The 21,750-nt window shown below is 48.6% G+C and overlaps 1 protein-coding gene across 1 annotated transcript in view; it reads left to right on the forward strand.

Moving 5' to 3' along the window:
• The first annotated feature begins 12,747 nt into the window (after positions 1-12,747).
• The window catches only part of NOS1 (nitric oxide synthase 1), a 93,466-nt gene continuing 84,463 nt past the window's right edge, over positions 12,748-21,750 (forward strand). The window contains exon 1 of the mRNA XM_047761856.1: positions 12,748-13,908. Within this exon, the coding sequence (XP_047617812.1) occupies positions 13,184-13,908 (725 nt within the window). The 5' untranslated portion in view covers positions 12,748-13,183. The remainder of the gene's footprint in view (positions 13,909-21,750) is intronic.

The raw sequence follows: 21,750 nt of genomic DNA on the forward strand, positions 1-21,750 counted from the left end.
GCTGTAAACCAGGGAGTCATGGTCCCTCTCTTCAAGCTGTGTACAGTCTCATAGTTCATGAGGGTAATCTTTTTTTTTTTTTTTTTTTTTTTTGCTTTTTAAGGCCACACCCACAGCATATAGAGGTTCCCAGGCTAGGGGTAAAATCAGAGCTGCAGCTGCCAGCCTGTACCACAGCCACAGCAACTTGGGATCCGAGCCACGTCTGTGGCCTGCACCACAGCTCACGGCAACACCAGAACCTTGACCCACTGCGCGTGGCCAGGGATCGAGCCCTAGTCCTCCTGCATACTAATCGGGTTCGTTTCTGCTGAGCCACAGAGGAAACTCCCGAGGGTAAGGAGTTAACAAGTAAATGAAGGCATTGCAGCAGGAGTCTCCAATACTGTAATCTTTATTTTTACTTTATTTTAAAAACTACATTATTGGAGTTCCTGCTGTGGCATGGTGGGTTAATGATCCAGCTTGTCTCTCTTGAGGTGCTGGTTTGATTCCCAGCCCAACACAGTGGGTTAAGAATCCAGCATTGCTGCTGCTGTGGCATAAGTTGCAGCTGCAGCTCAGATTCCATCCCTGGCCCGGGAACTTCCATATGCTGAAGTTGTAGCCAAAAAGAAAAAAGAAAACACATGCGCGCGTGCGCGCGCGCGCACACACACACACACACACACACACACACACACACACACATTATCACTTATGGCTTCTTTTTATTTTATTTTATTTTTTGTCTTTTCTAGCTCCGCTCCCACGGCATATGGAGGTTCCCAGGCTAGGGGTTGAATTGGAGCTGCAGCCGCTGGCCTATGCCAGAGCCACAGCAACGCAGGATCTGAGCCACGTCTGCGACCTACACCCCAGCTTACAGCAACGCCAGATCCTTAACCCACTGAGTGAGGCCAGGGATCGAACCCGCAACCTCATGGTTCCTAGTCAGATTCGTTAACACTGAGCCATGATGGGAACTCCATTTATGGCTTCCTTTAATAAACACTAAATAAACTAGCTTTCTATCTTAATTGTGAATTGATCTATACATATTGACCTTGACAAGCAACTAGTATGGGGTCTGTGGACCCCCACGGGGCTCTGAATATCTGAAAATCCTGAAACTGTGTACACATCTTTTACGACAATTTGCCCCCAACCCTCACCAGTCGGATATCCTCAGACCCCCTGTTATCAATCCTAGGGAGGTGAATATATTGGAAATGGTTCACTAAGAGGGGAGGAATGAGGAGTTAGTTGACTACTTGCACTTATTTTGAATAATCAAGAAACAGTATAGCTAGATAGAAAGGGCATGGACCAAGAAGGCTGCAGCTGACATCCTGAGATTAGCATTGCCACTGAACACAGGACCCTGAGAAAATTACCTCATTTCACAGGGGCGGCAAGGAAATGTGCATGTAAACTGAGTTTGAGAGGAAAGCATGCAAGAAACCTAAATCCTAGTTCTGACTCTGTCTCTTAAGAACTTTCGGCAGGTTCTTCCCCATCTATGTGCTGCACACTCCTCATCTGTAAAATGTAAAGTTAATCCAGTAACTTCTTCTCTTACTTACTGACTCAAGGAGGGCTTAGAAAATCATATTAATGCTATGGACCCTCTCCACATATAAATGCACATATCCATGTAGTCACAAAAGTTTTACACTCAATTCCAGGATTTTCAGGAACTCTTGAGCCCTGTAGGGGACCCATAGACTCCATATTATGAACCATTGAAATATAAAACCCCTAGAGTCCCTTTCAGCTTCCAACTACTAAAAGTATAGGTGGTGATCAGGCCAACTGAAATAAAAATGCACAATAGTACCTAGAAAGTGATGAAAGCAAAGGCTTTGAGCTGTCATTATTTGTAGGGGATATGATTGCTTTAGAAATCTACGACTGGGGGAGTTCTCACTGTGGCGCAGTGGGTTAATGATTCAGCTTGTCTCTGTGGAGACACTGGTTCAATCCCCAGCCTGGCGCAGTGGGTAAGGATTCAGGATTGCTGCAACTGTGGTGTAGTTCACAGCTCTAGCTAAGATTCAGTCCCTGGCCTGGGAACTTCTGTATATTGCAAGTGCAACAAAAAAAAAAAAGCAAAGATTTTGAGTTCAGACAAATTTGGTTTTAATCTCCACCACTGACACCAGCTGGATAAACTTCTTTGACTTAATTAACATCTTTGAGCCTCAGTTTCAACATCTATAAATTGGGAATATCATACCTTTCATATGGTTGTTGCAAGAACAAAATTAGATCGTTCAATAAAGTTCTTACATATAAAAATGTCAAAAATAGGAGTTATGGTACAGTGGGTTAAGAATCTGACTACAGTGACTTGGATCACTGCAGAGATGCATGTTCAATCCCAGTCCAGCACAGTGGGTTAAACGATCTGGCATTGCCACAACTGCAGCATAAGTTGCAGCTGCAGCTTGGATTCCTGGCCCAGGAACTTCCATATGCTGTGGGTGGGGCCATTTTTAAAAGTCCAAAATTGGAGTTCCCGTCATGGCATAGTGGTTAACTAATCGGACTAGGAACCATGAGGTTGCAGGTTTGATCCCCGGCCTTGCTCAGTGGGTTAAGGATCCAGCATTGCTGTGAGCTATGGTGTAGGCTGCAGACAAGGCTTGGAACCTGCATTGCTGTGGCTCTGGTGTAGGCCAGTGGCTACAGCTCTGCTTAGACCCCTAGCCTGGGAACCTCCACACACTGCAAAAGCAGCCCTAGAAAAGGCAAAAAAAGACCAAATAATAATAATAATAATAATTTAAAAATTAAAAAGTCCAAAATATTAGGTTGAACTATAGGAAACTGGTGAATTTGTTCATTTGCGCAACTGCTAATTCCATGTATTTCAAACTAATTAATAGAAATTTGACAAAAGATATAACTTTGATAGCTGATCACTTAGTAAATATTTATTCTGCATTTACTAGGTGCTAACATATTCTAAGAGTCAATTATTGTCTTTCAAATCAAAGCAGACCTATGCTACCTTAGAGTCAGTGACCAGCAGATGTACACCAACCTCTACCATCCTGGGTAAACTATTTTCCCTTCTGTCCTTGGGCCTTGTCCCTACATCCATGCTAATATAGGATAACTACAAATGTGTTTAGCCAATCTGGGAGTCTTGATCTTTTACTTAAGTTTAACCCATTTACATTTATTGTTTTTACCACCGTATCTGACATACATGAGTTATTCCTGCCATTGTGATTTGTGTTTTCTATTTAATGTGTTCTCCCTTTGTGAAATTCATTTGAAATTGATTCAAGCCTTTGTGGATGCTGTGATCTATTACAAGGAACTTTCAAGTCAAGGGAGCAGATATTATCACTGCTCCCTTAAAATAATCATTCTTCTTTTTCCTTCCGTGAACACCTTTTGCCATCTTCACAATCCAGCTTCCCTGCACCAGAGGCACCAAAGGATGCCAGACACAAGGAGAAACTTAGTTGAATCTCCATTACCAGTGAGGAGGCAATTTGGAGGACACTGTTCTTGATGTCCTCCTAAAAATAAAGACTCAGCATTGCCATTGCAGTTGACATTTACAGTTTACAAAGTGCTCTTTCCAGCATCCATCTTATTTGAGCTTCACAAAAAAACCTTGGAAGTGGTTGTTATTACCTTTTTCAATTTCACAAAAGGAAATTGAGATTCAAAATGTTAAAAGTGACTTGCCAAAGATCAAATGCCCGATAAATGGCACAGCTGGGGAATGAGCCAATTCAAGTCTATTTGCTGTTATCCCCCTTAATTCTCAGAATTATGGAAGTAATGGCATCAGGACATGTCGACTCTTGAAATATACAAAACCAAAGTTAAATTATTTATTATTACTCAAGAAAGACACTTCTATCAAATCAGTTTCATTCATTCTTATCCTTTCTTTCACCCCATCACATTCTGTCTGCTTATATGCCAGAAGCTGGAAAGTTATCCTGGAACCCTCCCTCTTTCTAACCCCCTATATCCAATCAGTCACCAATCTAACTAAATCAATCTCCTAAATATCCCTTAAATAGACCTACTTTCTTCCTTCCTCCCTGACGCTACCCTAACCCTAACCAGCATCATTTCTCACCTTTAGCCTGCAGCAGCCTCCAACTTGGCCTCCCCATAGCCAGCCTTGCTTTTCCCACTCATTTTCTTTTTTTTCCTTTCTTTCTTTCTTTTTCTTTCTTTCTTTCATTCATTCGTTTGTTCTTCCTTCCTTTTAATTTTCAATTTCATTTTTTATTAGAGTATAGTTGATTCATGGTGTTGTGTCAGTTTCTGCTGTATAGCATATCGACCCAGGCAGGCATACACACACATACACACACACACACACACACACACACATACATATATATATACACACACACATACATATACATTCTTTTTCTCATACCATCTTCCATCATATTTTACCCCCAGAGATTGGATATATTTCCTGTGCTGTACTATCTGGCATCTTAATAAGATCTAAATATGACCACAGAACTACTCTTCTCAAATCCCTCCAGTGTTTGCCCCATCACCATAAGAATAAAGTCCAAAATCTTTAACTTGACTCTCAAGAGACTTGCATAATCCAGCTCCTAAAGATCCCTCCAGCTCTGTAAGGCATTGACTTTCTTCTCCTACCACAGTGGACTTTGTCCAGCACCTCAAACCTGCTCCTTCCCACCTCAGGGCCTTCTCTCTTCCTCCCTTTGCTCCCACAACACACCCCTTCATCCAGCCAACTCTGTGTCCTGACTCCTCCCCCAGGAAGCTTCCCTGACCACCACCACTCAGTCTATGTTAGGGGTCCTGTCCAAGCTCCCAGTAGTACCCAGTATTTCCACTCTCTTCTACTCACTATATCTGTCATTAATATCTCTCTCTACCCCCCATGTCACCCCTTGCTTGTGAGATCTGCAGGGAGGAATGCCTTCTGTCCTGCCATCCTTATATTACCAGTGCCAGCCTCCTTACTGACCCAGTTGGGAGCTATGTAAGGGCTAGTGAATAAACAGATGGTATGAATGGGAAAAAAGAAAGAAAAGGAGAGGAAGGGAAGGAGAGAAAAGAAGGGGAGGAAGAAAAAGTAAAAGAAGATAAGGTTTATTGGGGTAGAAAATATGTGTCATCTTCTTATGATGATTCTTCAGAACAGTTTTGGAGACCACTGGTAATATGTGTCTCTTTTATTGCAATGAGGCCGTCCTCTTGGCCATGATTATGTTTGCATATCTGGGCTGAAATACTTCATTTTCCTTGAGGTGTAATCTAAAGTGACTCTAAAAATAGTGGAAGTGCCACACACTTTACATGAATTATCCCATTGAATGTTTTCCCATTTAATTATCCCATGGAACGTACGGCTTCTGTTTGAAAATAAGGAATCGGAGGCAAATAAGTGGTAGCGGAGGGTCACAAACACTTGTCTTCCCAGCTCCACTGCCCATGCCTTCAACCCCTACATGATCCTTACGGTGACGGGGTTTGTCTGGCAAAGGTGGGGGCCGAGGTACATCCATGAGGATTTTTTTGTGCCACTGAGGAGTGAATGGATGGAAGAAATTTAAGAACCTCAGCCCCAAACCCTGGAGTTTTCTGTCTATATGATGGATATAGTTCTGCACAACCGGCTGAACTAGTTCATAAAAATGGTCTTTGCAAGATGAAGACGAAATGAAGGTTTCACAAGTCTTCGTATCTATTCCAGCATGAGGATGACAGCCCTGTAGCTCCCTCCTGATGGACAAGACCACTGATGCCCTCGCCCCCACTCCAGTGATGTTGACCCATCTCCAAGTTTGAGGGCCTGCATTTCTGGCTGCTTCTCTTGAGTTCTGTGTTGCAACACACTGAATCCTGTTCTTTTGATATTTCGAGGAGGAGCCGGTGACAGGCCCCCCTGGAAAGCAGGACCGATCTGTATGTCCACAGCTTTTACCTGGTCCTTCTGCACACAGTGCTTTAAGCAACATATGTCTATTTGATGCTACAGAGGACCAATAGAATCATGGCTGCTTGCATTGTAATTATTAGTAGTAGAAGTAGGGAAAGGATCCATTTATTGAGCACTTACCATTGTGTATGGTGCCTTGTAAGAACTCAGAAAATACTAATTAGTATCTCATTCCATCCTTACACACCCCAAGGAAATGCTGTTATCATTCCCATTTTATAGACGCAAAAGCCCTGACTCAGAGAGGTTAAGTAACTGGCCCACCCTCCCAAAGCCATGTGAAGATACAAGATAGTATGACTTCAAAGACCTTGTCCCTTTTTTTAAAGGTGATACAAAAACCTAGTGAAAAAATTAATAAACAATATGAGAGAATATATGATAAAAGCGAACTTCCTCCTCTCACCCAACCCTTTACCTCCCAGTCCCCTTTCCCAGAGGCAACCACTCTTACCAATATCTTGGGTGTTTTTCCAGAGAGATTCATAGCCTCTCCAAGTTTATATGAAAGCATAGATGAAAACATACAATGAATGTGCCAGTATATTTATATCGGTGTTCTCCATGTTGCATTTTAAATTTAACAATGTATCTTAAAGATCATTTCCCATTGGTCCTTTTAGTATCTAATCCCCCCTTAATTACTGCATCCACTCTATTCCACTGCATGGATGTGCCATAGTTGATATAGTAGTACCCTATCAATGGATACTCAGATTTTCCTAATCTGTATATGTGTGAGGATGTTCCTTCTATCTTATCTGCTGGAGAAAGTCCTAAAAATTGAATTGCCAGGCCAAAGGTCTGTGCATTTTCAACTTTGGTATAGATATTGTCACGCTGCCATTCAAAGAGGCTGTACAGAGCTGCGGCAGAAAGTGTGTGTTTCCCAAAGCCTTACCTCAGGAAGTACCGTCCAGCTCTGAACAATCCTTCGTCCTCACACTCCTAACTCTAAATAATGCTCATTCCTGCCTCTGAGGTGTGGGCATTCGATCTGGGGGAATCACCAGGACACAGAAGGCCAGCTTACCCCCTGGCTTACAGAGATCGGTGGATTTGTGCCTATGACTTGCTGGTGCAGGAGAAAGCCCATCAGTTTGACTCCTGGGTGGTGTTCTCTATAGGGACAGACTGCAAATTAGCAGTTCAGGAGATGTAAAGAAGTTGGTTGTTTTGCATGTGTTTTTTTGTTTGTTTGTTTGTTTGTTTTTAATGCACAGTTGGGTTAAGGTTTTGGTCTTCTGTTTGTATTGTGGGGGTGATATTTTGCTGTTCTTTTAAGATGTGGAGGACTTGGGATTTGTTTTTAAATGAGGTTGGAGGGAGATGGGAAATAAGGTTGACTCCATTAGAGATTTTGTGGGTGTTCGAACTGAAAACAGCCCAGAGTTCACAGGCTGTGTGCTGCTTTCCTTCATATTTAGTGGTAATACACTTTTAAGTGCAAATACACATGATTAAAAAATAATAATTTAAATGACATTCAAATAGGGAAGAAAAAATACCCCATGCAAAATCTGTCTCTCTCCTACTATTGACTTCTGATATTCCTCCTAAGATGCAACCAGTGATACCCATTCCTTCCAGAATATTCTCCGCACTTACATGTGCAGAATGTATGCATTTGCACCTTCCTTTTTCTACCTAATGATATATCTTGGAGCTCACTTCCTACCTGTGAATGGAGACATGCCTCATATTTTAAATGAAGCATTCATTGCAGATGGGTTAGATTTCAAATGACATTAGAACAGCAAGATGTTGGATCCTGGACGATTAGCCTACGTGATACCCTCCTATGACTTCTCTTTCGCATGGTTCTAGGTGGGTTCTCTCTCTCCCACTCCTACCCCCATCACACTTACTATTCCCAGTGGTCAACCTCAAAAAGTGGCAAGGTGTTTGCTCAACCTCTATGTCATTTTTCTGGCCCCTTTAGGAAGCAGAGGTCAGGAGTTCCCATTTGGCTCAGCAGGTTAAGAACCCAACTAGTATCCATGAGGATGCGGGTTCAATCCCTGGCCTCACTCCGTAGTTTAAGGATTTAGCATTGCTGCAAGCTGTGGTATAGGTCTCAGATGCAGCTGAGATCTCACATTGCTGTGGTTGTGGTATAGGCTGGCAGCTCCAGCTCCAATTCAACCCCTAGCCTGGGATCTTCCATATGCCACAGATATGGCCCTAAAAAGAAAAAAGAAACAAAGAAAGCAAAAGTATCTTCTGCCCAGCTAAGTTATTAGTAGCTGCTCAGGGGGATCTCAGGGACACTGGGATACAAGGAGGAGGTCTGGTTCCAGAGCCAGGAGGGTCAGACTCAGGACCTCCACTGCACGATAATGATGCAATGTAAGCACATGTGAGGTTAACAGATAGTAGTTGCATTGCCAAGCATTAAAAGCAGCAGGCGAAATTCATTTTTGTCATAATTTTGCTTAATCCAATATACACAAAATATTATCCTTTTGATATGTAGTCACTATCAGGGAATTATTGGAATATCTAACATTCTTTTTTTTCCTCCTGGTCTTTGAGACCCCTGTGGATTTCACTCTTACATCACATCTCAATGGAATCAGTCACAATTCAGGGGTTCAGTGGCCACCTGCGGCTAGTGGCTGCCCTATTGGGCAGATAGCTGTAGACACCCCAACTGTGACTAGTCCCTACTGAATGAGCCCCCCTTCTCCAGGCCTGGGTTTCCTAATTTTTGAATGGAGGAGCTGGACAACCTTTGGGCTTTTAATGGCTCCTCTTCATCCTAACATCCACAGACTTTCGGTGGATGGGCAAGCCAGGACAAGTGGGTCTCCCTATGGCAGCTTAATTTCCACATCTGTAACATGGGACAATCCAACCTTCCCTGGCTCAGGAGGAGGATGGCAGTTACGGCAGCAGGTGAGGATGTTCTTTGCAGAGGTGGGCATCATCTCATGGGATTAGGCATCATCTAGGACGAGGATTAACTGCTGATTGCCCAGGACCCCCTTGCTTAGAGCCAGGGCTTCCCTCTCAGTTTACTTCCCTGAACCTCAGTCACCTTGTCCTCCTGTAAGACGGGCATTAAAACGACACTTCCTACAGTCCCTGTCGGGATGAAGTAAGACACCCAGGCAGAGGGCTCAGTGCCAGGCTTAGCACACAGCACACGCTCAGTCACTAGAAACTGCTATTGTTACCATCCCGCCGGATGCAGACGTGGACCCAGGCTGGGGGGCGGGGGAGGGGCGTGCCCAAGGTCACACCGAGAGACGACCATAGCAGACGCTGCCCTATTTTGGCTCCCTCCTTTTCCCTGGCAGGCATCCCCGAAAGTCAGCTGCGAATTTCCTCACAGTAAAGGTAAATGAAATAAATACACCCCAAACCACTAAACTACTCCAAAGAGGCCTGGGTCCAAGTACGGTTTCCATGGTGCGTGCTCTGGCATTCACAGGCTTGTGATGTGTTGAAAAACCCGGCTCAGGAGGGCGGAGGCTGGGTTAGCAGGATACCCCACCCCCGTCTCCCTGAGTTCAGTGCCTTGTGCCAGGACTGGCGTGAGATTCCTCTGTGTGATTTCAAGCATAGGACCCCTGCTAGATGGCACGTGACGTTACCTTTGGAGAGGCTCTGATGGAGTAGAAACTGCACTGGATTCAAAGCCAGGAACCCACCTCATTACATATTATATAACAATCACAGGAAGCCATTTCTTCTGAGCACTCACTCCAGGTTGTGGCCAAAACCCTTGCACTATTTTATTTACTCCTCCCAGTTACGCAGGGAGGGAGCCATTACTGCATGAGCCCATTTTACAGATAAGGAAACTGAGGCTCTGAGAAAAGAAAGAACTCACCCAGAAACACACAGATAGAGCCAGAAAAGGGTCTTTAAAATCTTCCCTGTGGCAGAAGGGTGGTCAGCTGTCCCGGGAGGCCCAGGATTGAGGAAGCTTCTGGATACTGGACATTCCCCAGGCAGGACACGCGGGTCTTCCTCTAGCAGCTTAGTGCATCCTTTGGGGATGTGGATCCTGGTCAGGATGCCAATGAAAATATGGCAGCAGATGAAGATGTGTTTGGGGAAGGGAGAAAGGGATGGTATTGAGGGACTGTTCTTAGGGTTAGGATTAACCTGGTAAAGATTCAGAATCCACTGGTTTAGAGGGAGCACTTGCTCTCCCCGACCCACCCCACCCTCACAGACCCCTCTCAGCAGGCACTGAATACCACTGCCTCTCCTAAGCCCAGCCTCTTCCCTTTCCTTTCAAAGATCAAGTTATCTTTCGAGGTCCTACGTCTGAGAAATGGTATTTCAGTTTCCCAAGCACCAGCCAAAAGCCCTCTCTGACTTAGAAATCAAGAGAGGGAGAGAGAGAGAGAGAGAGAAAGGCTGGGCATGGCCTGGGAGGGATGGGGGTTGCTATGTTTCTTTTTTCTTAAGCCAAGTCCCAGCCCTGGCCTTTGGTGAGCTCTGGCCCAAGCCAGCGTGGAGAAGAGAGCTGGGAGACCCCACCTCCCCAGGAGCTCACTGTCAAGTCCCTTCTTTAATTAAAGAACGAAGCCTAGTGCCAAATGTGGATGCCCGGGAGAGATCTGGAGGTCCCAGCTGTCTCTGCCATCAACTAAACAAAGAATACCCTGGGTTTGGTACCGGGAAGAAGTAGGACTCAGGGAGAGTGAAGAAAGCAGGAGTGGTGGGGGGTGGACCAATTGTCCCCAGTGAGGAAGGACATAGTGGTTCTGGGTGATTTTCTCTGCACACCAGAACCCCAGGAGCAAGATGCTGAAAGCCCTCAGCCTGTCAGGACACGGGCCACACACGCTCACACGCACAGCAGAGAAATGACACAGCACGAGGGCGATGCATGAATACACAGAGAGAAACACACACACACATACCAGCGATGCCAGATGGAGAAGACAGCCCGGGCTGGGTCCGGGTATTCATGACTCCCTCACCCACACAGAGGGGCTGGCAGGCTTACGTAAGGCAGGCTGCAGAGAGAGGCTGAACTTGCTAATCACCACTTCCCTCTGAGGGGGGGTCCAGGAGGTAGCGCCTCCTTCTCAGGGGATGGTCTACGCCCACCTCATGCTCTGAGGCAGCAGGAGTTTATCAGCCACCTCTGCCCTGGGGTGACCCAAGGAAGCTGCTAAAAGGGAAACAGAGGGTTGTCACTTTGTTGGTAGTGGCAGATGGGGGCTCCCTCCTGATGCTAAGGAGGATGCTGGCAGCAAGGGGTGCCAGGGTGGAGAGGAAGCAGGGGGATAGGAGAGGAAAGGGAGGGATTCTCTGCTGCCCCACCCACCCCCAACTCTGCTCACAACCCACAGATCATGTGCCCCATCCAGGCACATAAGACACGCTTCCATGACTGCCCACTGTGTACAAGCCACAGGTGGCCATGTCTCACTGGGGCCGCAGCATCTCCAGACGGCCTCCTTGTCTGTCTTTGGTACCCTAGCCATTTCTCCAAGCCTGGGGTTGCTGGTGGAAGTTGCGAAAATAACCAGATTATAAAGTTTCAAAAATTATAGCATAAATGTAAAAGCTCAGGCTTAAGAGTGGAGCAGAATTGAATTCAAATCCTCCCTTCACCACCATCCTCCTTGACCTTGGGCAAGTCAAGGGTGACTGTGAAGGTCAAAAGAGAAAAAAATACACATTAAGAACGTACATGCTGGAGTTCCTGTTGTGGTACAGCGGAACGAGTCTGACTAGGAACCATGAGGTTATGGGTTCGATCTCTGGCCTCGCTCAGTGGGTTAAGGATCTGACGTTGCTGTAAGCTGGGTTTAGGTCGCAGATGCAGCTCAAATCCCATGTTGCTGTGGCTCTGGTGAAGGCTGACAGCTGTAGCTCCAATTAGACCCCTAGCCTGGGAACCTCCATATGCCGTGGGTGAGGCCCTATAAAGCAAAAAAAAAAAAAAAAAAAAAAGAATGTACATGCTCACACATCATGGTAAATCAACTATGTTTCAATTAAGTAAAACTTTTAAACAACAAAAAAAAGGAATGTACATGCTCAATAAATGCCCACTATGTTTAGCCTTTTGGGCTTCTTATAGTCGTTTGTAGTCATTGAACAAATATTCATTGAGTACCTGCTGTGTGTTTATCTAACCCAGGGGGACACCTGCTTCCTAATGTCTCTCTGCTTGGAGGCTGAAGATGTCTTCCAAGAATTTATGATACCAATTTTGGTTTACAATGGTTTGGAACATGGCCACATATGTCCTTTTGAACCTGGAATTAGTCAATAATTACAAAAATGGTCATAGAGGCCGGTTGACATCCTTCATCAGTGGTTCCACAGAAAGTGGCATCATTCTCTTCTGTTGGTTTTCTTGTGGGGGCTTTGGGAGTGGCCAGAATGGAGAGCCCAAAGGTCTTTGTTGGCCGAGATCCTAACATAAGGATGGGAAATGCTGCAAAATGCAGAGAGCCAAAGGCTGCGGGGCGGGTTGGAATGGTGACTTCTTGAGATGGGAAAGAGGTGACAGGTCTTAATGGTTCTCACCATTGATTTCTTGGACTGACTGCCAGTGGTTTCCCTGAGGAGCCCCGCTTTCACAGGGCTTTGATCATGGAGATGACACCAGGCAGTATGCATCTACCTGGGAAGGTATTCCCCTTGCAGAAGAAGGATTTTGTGTCTTTGTTGGCTTCAACACCCCAGAGCATCTTATGGCTAGACGTCTCAGTTGGCTGCGTTTGCCATCTTAGTGGTGAAGGTGGTGTTGGGCACCCACGTCCATCTCTCTTGCGTAATGCTTTTCCTCCCCTCCCATGTTCCTTCTCTGCAGCTCAGAAAGCCCCGATTGGCTCTGCATCTAACGGTCTGGCGACACCTAGGGGATAGTCCCCACTAGCGTGCATCACTTCTAGACACATCCACCAGACGCTTTCTCCTCCCCAGTCTGCCTGACCTGTTGCTTTGGGACACGATCCCCCTCACCCCCCACTTGCCCTGACGTCTGCCTGACCAACCATCATTTCCTTAGAGAACAAGAAAGGAGGCAGTCGCAGGAAATCATGCCACCAACAGCCCAACAGCAATGAGCGCGTGATGCTGCATTGACGTCAAAGGCAGAGACAACCAAGACCTGGAGCAGCTCCCTCTCCAGACTCCCTGCCGCCCCAGCCCCTGGCTCCTTCTCTCAGCACAGCCTGAAGCCTGGCTTCTCCTGGTGATATTGTCTCCGCTTGACATATCCAAAGGTCTTCAGACCCTTGGACACCAGACACTATGGAGAACCACATGTTCAGCGTTCAGCAGATCCAGCCCAATGTCATTTCTGTCCGCCTCTTCAAGCGCAAAGTGGGGGGCCTGGGATTCCTGGTGAAGGAAAGGGTGAGCAAGCCGCCCGTGATCATCTCCGACTTGATTCGAGGGGGTGCCGCAGAGCAGAGTGGCCTCATCCAGGCTGGGGACATCATTCTTGCGGTCAACGGCCAGCCCTTGGTGGACCTGAGCTATGACAGCGCCCTGGAGGTGCTCAGAGGTATCGCCTCCGAGACCCATGTGGTCCTTATTCTGAGGGGCCCTGAGGGCTTCACCACGCACCTGGAGACCACCTTCACCGGGGATGGGACCCCCAAGACCATCCGGGTGACACGGCCCCTGGCTCCCCCCACTGCAGCAGTTGATTTGTCCCACCAATCAGCAGCAGGCAAAGAGCAGACCATGGTGGTGGATGGGGCCACAGGTCCTGGCAATGGGCCACAGCACATGCCAGACCATGGGCAGGAAGCTGGCTCCCTCTCCCACACCAATGGCTTGGCTCCCAGGCCCCCAAGCCAGGACCCTGCCAAGAAAAGTGCTGCGGTCACCCTCCAGGGCAGCGGGGAGAACAATAAACTGCTCAAAGAGATAGAGCCCGTGCTGAATCTTCTCAGCAGTGGGAGCAAAGGGATCAACCGAGGGGAACCTGCCAAGGCGGAGACAAAGGACGTGGAAATACAGGTGGACAGGTAAGCCCCACAGGTGTGTGTATGTGTGTTGTATGCAAGCATGCATTGCAATTGAGTCTCACAGCCCAGAAGCCAACCTGCATGCCTCCAACATCTGTACAGGTACACCCGCTCAGCCACTCTTGCCTCTTTCCCTGAAAATGACCCTTGCAAGAGTGGAATGAGCATAATGGCTAGCACATATCTCTTGCCCATGAAACCCAGAGCTCATAATCATGGTAGCTGAGGTCACGTCTTCCAGCAACCCCACACAGTGGAGATTTTTGCAATCCTTACTTCACAGTGTGAAGACTGAGGCTCAGAGAGGAGGGGCCTTTCCGGAGGTTACTGGTGATGTGAGGCACATGGGCAAAGCGGACCTGGGCATGGATGGATGCAGAGGCTCTAGGGAGAGAGAGAGAAAGAGCTTAGTTCTGGGCAACCCTCAACTCAAACTAGCTTTCCTGGTGATGGCCAGTCCAGGGCAAGGAAGCTTTGAAACAGAGGAAATGGAGGCAAAGTAGAGAATTGGCCCTAACTCCCCAAAACACTGGGTTTGCTCGAATTATGTGGGAGCCAAGGCTGGCACTTGAAGAACCGGGTACCAGCCCCTCCATATGTGTCAGGTTGACATTTTCTAATTCTCTGAAGAAAGAGAGCTAGCAACGCAGGGGGCGAGTCTAACTCCTTCTTTGGGGAGGAATCAGTAGCTAGGGCAGGTGGTTGGAGAATAATCAGGAGATGTGTGAGAGAGAAGGAAAGTCTCTCTCTGCCTTTTTGTACGCCCATCTAAAGTCTAGCACGGACTATACAGCCTGCAGTGTTCCTAGGCACACCCTTCTTACCCACAGAGGGAGGCTCAGATCTGGGGCCCCCTAGAAGTCCAGGCCAAGATTTCCCAACCCCTCCTCAAGGACCCCTGAATGTTCCAAGAGCATTTAGAGGTCACCAGGAAGCCCCTTGGGGGCCTGAATGAAAGTAGCTCCCCAGGCCCCTGAATCTATTCACTTAACAAATGTTCATGGAGGACCTACTGTATATTCTGGGCACCCGGAGAAGAGTAATGAATAGACAAGTCCTCTGACCTTGGGATTAAATGAATTAGATAAACCCCCTGACCTTGAGAAGCTTACAGTGCAGTAGGGAAGACAAAGAATCAACAAGATGTAAAGCATGCAGAGCATTAGTCATCCATGCTAAGTGGATAAATAGAGCAGGGAAGGGGTTAAGAAGTATTGGGGAGGGTGACATTTCAGACAGGACGCTGGTGGGCCTCCTGAGAAAGCCACACTGGAAGACCCGGAGGAAGTGAGGGGGAACCTCGCAGCTTCCAGGGGAGGGTCATCCAGGCAGAGGGAATGGCAGGTGGTCCTGAGGTGCCGGACATGCTGAGGAAACTGCATGGAATCCAGTCTTCCTTCCTGGTGGGGCAGCCCCTGAACTGCCCATCAGCAGGCTCCTCAGTCTATGACAGGCCACCCCTGCAACCTGGGGCTTTTCTAACATCTTATACCTGGGCAGAAACTGAGCCGATGCCATCACCACCCTGAGTAGGAAGGTGGGGGTGCTGTCGGAAGACCAGGCAGAGAGGAGACCACGATCCCCTGTGGTCTGTCCAGCCCCTACCCTCCCACCCACTCCTCTCTTCTATAAATTCCCTGCAGGCACCTTGGGGTCTCCCCCACACCTTTGGTCCTGTCTCCCCAGAAGATAGCAAGTCCTGGCCCCAGTACACAGGGAACAGTGTGACCTTCTTGGTGGGGCAGATATTTGGGGGCCCCTGAAACCTGATGTCCATTTCCAGAGCCAGGTCTTAAGGGTTCTTCTGGTGATGGGAGGCCCGGCGCCTGAATTTCCCACAGCTGGCACAGAAGCCCCTCCCCACCCCAGGCTAGAACCTGGCCCTTGCCACTTCCTAAGGGTCCCTACAGTGACACACTCAGTGGAAATGGCATGTTAGCCTTGAGGTAGCTTCTAGGCAGCCACCAGCCCCCTGTGGTTCACTCTGATCTTGAGGCAGCTGTAGAATTCAGAATTCAGAACCAGTAGCTGGTCTTGTTTTCCTGGAGGCAATGGAAATGCCTGTCCTTGGGGGCTCCTGGGCTCCCCCTCCCAATCCTATCTGTGCCTCCCTCACCCTCGCCACCACCTTTCCCAGGAGGGACAGCGAGACACCAGCTGGGGCCATCTCACCTTGCCTGGTAGCTGCACCCCAGATTTCCTGTCCCACACGCTTGGTTCTGATTCTTGAGTGGGCATGGGGTGTGAGCCTCAGAAACCTGGGGGCTCTGTGTCAGTCCCACCCCAGTCCCCAGAGTCTGAATCTCCATGTAAGGGTGACGTCCCTCCCATCATGGGGATCTGGCCTGTCCATCCCAGGAACTGACAGTCCAGGACATAGAGGTAGGCACAGGACACCAGGAGGGGTGGCGGCTTTGCGTGCAGCCATTGGGCAGGGGGCACACGAGCCTGCATTCAGTGTTACTCATCCTCAGAACCAGGAGGGGGTGAGATGGCCCAGCGTAAAGACCTTTAACGGGAGCTACCTGGGTAGCCAGCCATACCACCTCGGGAGAGCAGCCTTCGTGTCCCCAAGAATGAGGGAAGGACTGGCCAGTTTGCTGTGAGGTCCTGCTCACACAGACCTATGTTCCCAACTCAGGGGGTTACACCTGAGCTCTCAGCTGCCCTCAACCTCAGGGTCCTCCCTCCTGGGATCCTGGCATCAACCTACAGGCAGTATGATTATTTGACCAAAAGCAGCAGAAAAGGAGTTTCCGCTGTGGCTCAGCAGTAACAAACCCAACTAGTATCCATGAGAATATGGGTTTGATCTCTGGCCTCGCTCAGTGGGTTAAGGATCCAGCATTGCCGTGAGCTGTGGTGTAGGTCACAGACACAGCTTGGACCCCTTGTTGCTGTGGCTGTGGCCAACAGCTGCAGCCCCAATTCAACCCCTAGCCTGGGAACTTCTACATGCCAAAGGTGTCCTTAAAAAAAAAAAAAAAAAAAAGCAACAGAAAAACCTGCTTTGGTAGAGGTACAGTTTGGGAGAAAGTGAGCCCAGGTGAACACACACCTCCATGAAACCCACCAAGACGAATTGTTCTAAAGATGAGTAACACTGAGTGCAGGCACGTGTGCCCCCTGCCCAGTGGCTGCACACAAAGCCCCCACCCCTCTATCTTGTGTGTGTGTGTGTGTGTGTGTGTGTCTTTTTGCCTTTCCTAGGGCCGCTCCCGCAGAATATGGAGGTTCCCAGGCTAGGGGTCCAATCGGAGCTGTAGCCACCGGCCTACGCCAGGACCACAGCAATGCAGGATCCAAGCCGTGTCTGTGACCTACACCACAGCTCACAGCAACGCCGGATCCTTTACCCACTGAGCAAGGCCAGGGATCGAACCCGCAACCTCATGGTTCCTAGTCAGATTCGTTAACCACTGAGCCATGACGAGAACTCCAACCCCTCTCTATTTTTTAGCAAGTATTTGTGATGCCCCCTTCACTAACCAGAAGCTTGCTCATGGATCCTACAACCAACCCACACTTTACGCTTTTTAAATCAATATTAATTCCCTAACTATACAACGAAGGAGGAAAAGCATAAACCTAATTTACAATAAAAGAGTCTATAATTTAACATATGAGTGCACAGGCCTGGCTCCAGTGGAATGTCAGATGTTTGCACCTAAAGATAGAATTACTGCAAACATGATGGCGTCGAATGCAGACTGACACAGGTGTGCTGTGTTGGCAACTCAAATGCCACCTGCAGCGTCGCCTTGGTGACGTGGTTTTCCAAAAGGGTGAAGGATTCCTGATAAAACAGTGTCCTCTCTTTGATTTACCCAGTAGTTGCCTGCATGGAAAGTTCAGCGTAATTTAAAACCAAATTTATATATAAGCCTAAATTGAGATCTTGGCTGAGAAATGCACGCATGTTCTCTTTTTGTTTAATCTACATGAATGTCCCAATGTTTGCACAGCAGTCAGGACCCTGCTTCCTTGAGTGGGTTTGTCCCTGGTCTTGTAGGATGTCTCTCACCCTCGATGCTGCCTCCCTCCCACAGTGATGCAAGGGGCGCTCATCATCTTCATAACAACCACAAAAGCCCCCTGCCCCCGACAGGTTGCCAAGCTGTCTGCTAGTGGCTGAAATAAATGTCTCTTAGGAATTGACGTCCCAAGTCAGGGATCTGAAGCCCAGAGGTAGCATGTTCTTCAGGGCCCATCTCGGGGCCACTGTCCTGAGAGGACTCAAGCCCCTTGGAGCACATGGCTGCCTGGAAACTACTTGAGCTCCTAGGACCCTCTCCATCCAGGCTGCTTTTTGGAGTGAAGTCGGACTGGCATCATGGATGCTGGATGACAGTGAGGCCAGCCCCCTGCCAAGCCCAGAGCCTCACATCTGGGTCACACTCAGCATCCCTGGCTCCTGGGTCCAAGCAGAGACCGGGACATCACTGGTTCTCAGCAGCGACCTTGACTCTTCTGTTCTCCTGACCTCATTTTCTTCCTTCCATCCTTCTTTCATCTTGGATGTGGACTTATTTCCCTGCTCCATTTCTGTCCTGGGGCACCCCTAGTCCTGTTGTTTGGGGTGCTGGCCCTTATTTGAAGGGAGAAGTGATAGGGACTTTCATCCCAGGGGGGGGAGGTGGCCCTGGCAGGCGGTGGCAGCAGTGGAGGGTGTGTCAGGAAGGGAGGCAGTGAAGTCCGGGACCTTCTGTACTTGGGAGCGGTCTCTTTAAAATGCTGCATGTCAGAGGATATCCAGGTTGCTCAGCTTGCTGCCCTGAAGGAGGGTTCTAAAGAGGCCAAGGTCCCCGGTCCAGCATCCATCTGGACTAGCCGGTCAGCTCGCCTTGCGCTCTGATAACTTATCCGCTTGCAGGGCGCTTGGTTACTTACAAGAGTACCTTCCCAACAGTCACTTCTTCAGAGCTTGTGTGAATTCAGCTCCCTAAGCAGGACCTGTGGTTTTAGCCCCCATTTACAGAAGAAATAACTAAAGCTCAGAGAGGTGAAGCAATTTGTCCAGGGTCACACAGCACCAGCCACAGGCTTCTGTCCTGGTTCTACCTAGAAATTTCACAGTAAACATCTAGAGTTAAAGAGATACCAGACAAGAGACTGTGGCTGGAGGAGTGAAAGTCAACTACAACCCTAGAGAATCAGCTTAATCTGAGGAGGGGACATCCTTCTGTGACAAGTCTTGTCATCGAAAATGCTAGTCAGCCTCTGCTGAGCATGTCAGGTGGGCCTGGCCCCAGGCTACGGTCTTTACATCAAGGAATTCACTTTCTCCTCCTCTCATCCCATTTTCCTGATAAGGCAACTGAGGCTCAGAGAGGTACTGTCACTTGTGCCAGGTCACACAGCCAGCAAGTGGAAAGCCAGAACTTGACCCTAAACCCGTGCTCTTGGCCCCTCCTTTAACTTTGCAGATGGCACTCCTGGCCACAGTGCCATTGACCACTAGTCATCAAATCTCTGAGGACATCAGAATATTTTCTCAGTCCGAAGGAGAAACCAAGGCCACTAAAGACAGGTCCCTGGAGACCTGACCCCAGACGGCCCCTGACAGCATTCTTTCCAAGACTGTCTGCCTGGGCTGCCCTTGATGTGCCTCATAGCTTTGAATCACTCCAGTGGCATGTTTCACTACAGGATTGACTCAGTACTCTGCCATCACGCTGAATCTCAGGGCAACTTTTCATTCTCACCCTGACCATCCGAGACTGAGTGGCTTCTCCAGGATCGGGGGACAGAGCTCCTGTTGAGAACAGTTATTACTTCTGTACCTGCCCTCTTCCCATCCATGTCCCTGCCACCTTGTCCGGTGGGCACCCAGCCCCTCATTCTGAAGAAGAGCTATGGAAATAAGCCCCACCTCACCCCAACTGCAAAGTGCATGTAACCAGAGGGCTTGTCACCATCTTTCAGTCACTGGATATTTATGGAGCAGCTAGTCTGCTCAGATTCTGTCCTCAGAGCTGAGGATCCACTGACGGCCCATGGTAGAGTCATAGCACAGACAAGAAATGAGTAATAAACAGAGACACACAATCATTTTAGATAGTAATACCTGCTATGAAGGAAATAACATGGTGAAGAAAAGTGGCTTGAGATTGGGTAGCATTTTAGATGGGAAATTTGGGGAAGCCTCCCTGAAGAGGAGACATTTACAGCAAGGCCAGAAAGTGTGAACCGTGTGAAATCTGGTGAGGGTACAGCAGGAGCAAAGGCCCTGAGGCAGGAGTGAGGTTGATGTTCAAGGAACTGAAAGGAAAGCTGTGGAGCTTGTGTGGGGACTAGGAGAGTGGTGGGCAGTGAGGTCAGACGCATGGGCAGGGGTCATCAACCATCCCGCCACCATGCTACACCTGCCCCTGCCCCACCCACTCATCATAGCAGCCGCTGTCCCTATGGCTACTGTAACACATGACCACGCACTTGGTGCCTTAAGGTGGCACATGTTTATTCCCTGACACTCTGGAGGTCTGGAGTCGGCAGGCTCTAAAAGAGAATCTGTTTCCTCGCCTTTCCCAGCTTCTAGAGCTGCAGCCCTCACCATCCTTGGTTTGTGGCCCCATCTTCCTTCTTCAAAGCTAGCAGCACACCCTTTGGCTTCCGTGGTCACATGGCCTTCCTCTTCTGTGGTCAGAGCTCCCTCTGCTTCTTTCTTAGAAAGGCAGCTATGATAACATTTAGGGCCCAACCAGATAACCCAGGAAAATCTCCCCATTTTCAAGACCCTTATTTGAAGCACACTTGCAAAGTCGATTTTTCCATGTATGTGGGTTCCAGGGATTAGGACTGGATGTGGGTTCCAGGGATTAGGACTGGATGCATATGTGGGTTCCAGGGATTAGGACTGGATGTCTTTGGAGGCTGTTGTGGGTTCCAGGGATTAGGACTGGATGTGGGTTCCAGGGATTAGGACTGGATGCATATGTGGGTTCCAGGGATTAGGACTGGATGTCTTTGGAGGCTGTTATTCAGCCTCCCACGTTCATCCACCAAGCCCCATCGAGCAGCACTATGGCCAGGCCCTGGACTGGCCGATAGCTGTCCCCATCACCATCACTATCAGGTCTCAAGTTCAATGGCCTTGCTCCTAGATCCCCTCCCCCACTTTGCCACTCATCAGCTATATATTTTAGGAAAGCCCCTTGACTTCTCTGGGCCTTAGTTCCCCCATCGGTAAAAATGGTACATGCACAAGAAGATCCCTAAGATTCCTTCCAGGAAAAACCATTCAGGTACCTCCTAAAGATCAGCAGTGGCCATGCTCACCCCAGGCCAAACACCTGACCGGTCCACCCCCTGTGAAGCTACACCTGGACCTGTCCTGATCTGTGCACCCCTGGTCTCACTCAATGGGTCGGGGACCCAGCATTGCTGTGGCTGTGGTGTAGGCTGGCAGCAGCAGCTCCGATTCAACCCCTAGCCTGGGAACTTCCATATGCCGAAGGTGTGGCCCTAATACGAAAAAAGAATTCCTACTCTTAAGAGCATACCTTTTTCTTTCTCGAGAACTTCCTCCACCCCAGCACAATGAAACCTAGCGAGAAAGCTGCACAGAGACCCCACACTGGCTTCCACAGCCCCCACGTCTCCCTGCTTTAACTCAGCTCTGCAACCAGGTAGAGGCAGAAACCAAAGACCACTGGAGTGTGGAGGGCGAGAAGGGGTTGGGAGAAAGTGTGGTGTCTGCCGAGACGCAGGCAGGGCCTCCTGCCAGGACCAGCTGCTCCTCGGCGGCCTCCTCGCCTGATTGGGCTGGAGCAGGCGGCGCCCACCTGCTCCCCTTCCTGGGTGCTCAGGGATAGTGACTAGTCAGCACCAATACACATGCAA

This window comes from Phacochoerus africanus, chromosome 15 (assembly GCF_016906955.1).
Source record: "Phacochoerus africanus isolate WHEZ1 chromosome 15, ROS_Pafr_v1, whole genome shotgun sequence".
In the NCBI taxonomy this organism is placed as follows: Eukaryota; Metazoa; Chordata; class Mammalia; order Artiodactyla; family Suidae; genus Phacochoerus; species Phacochoerus africanus.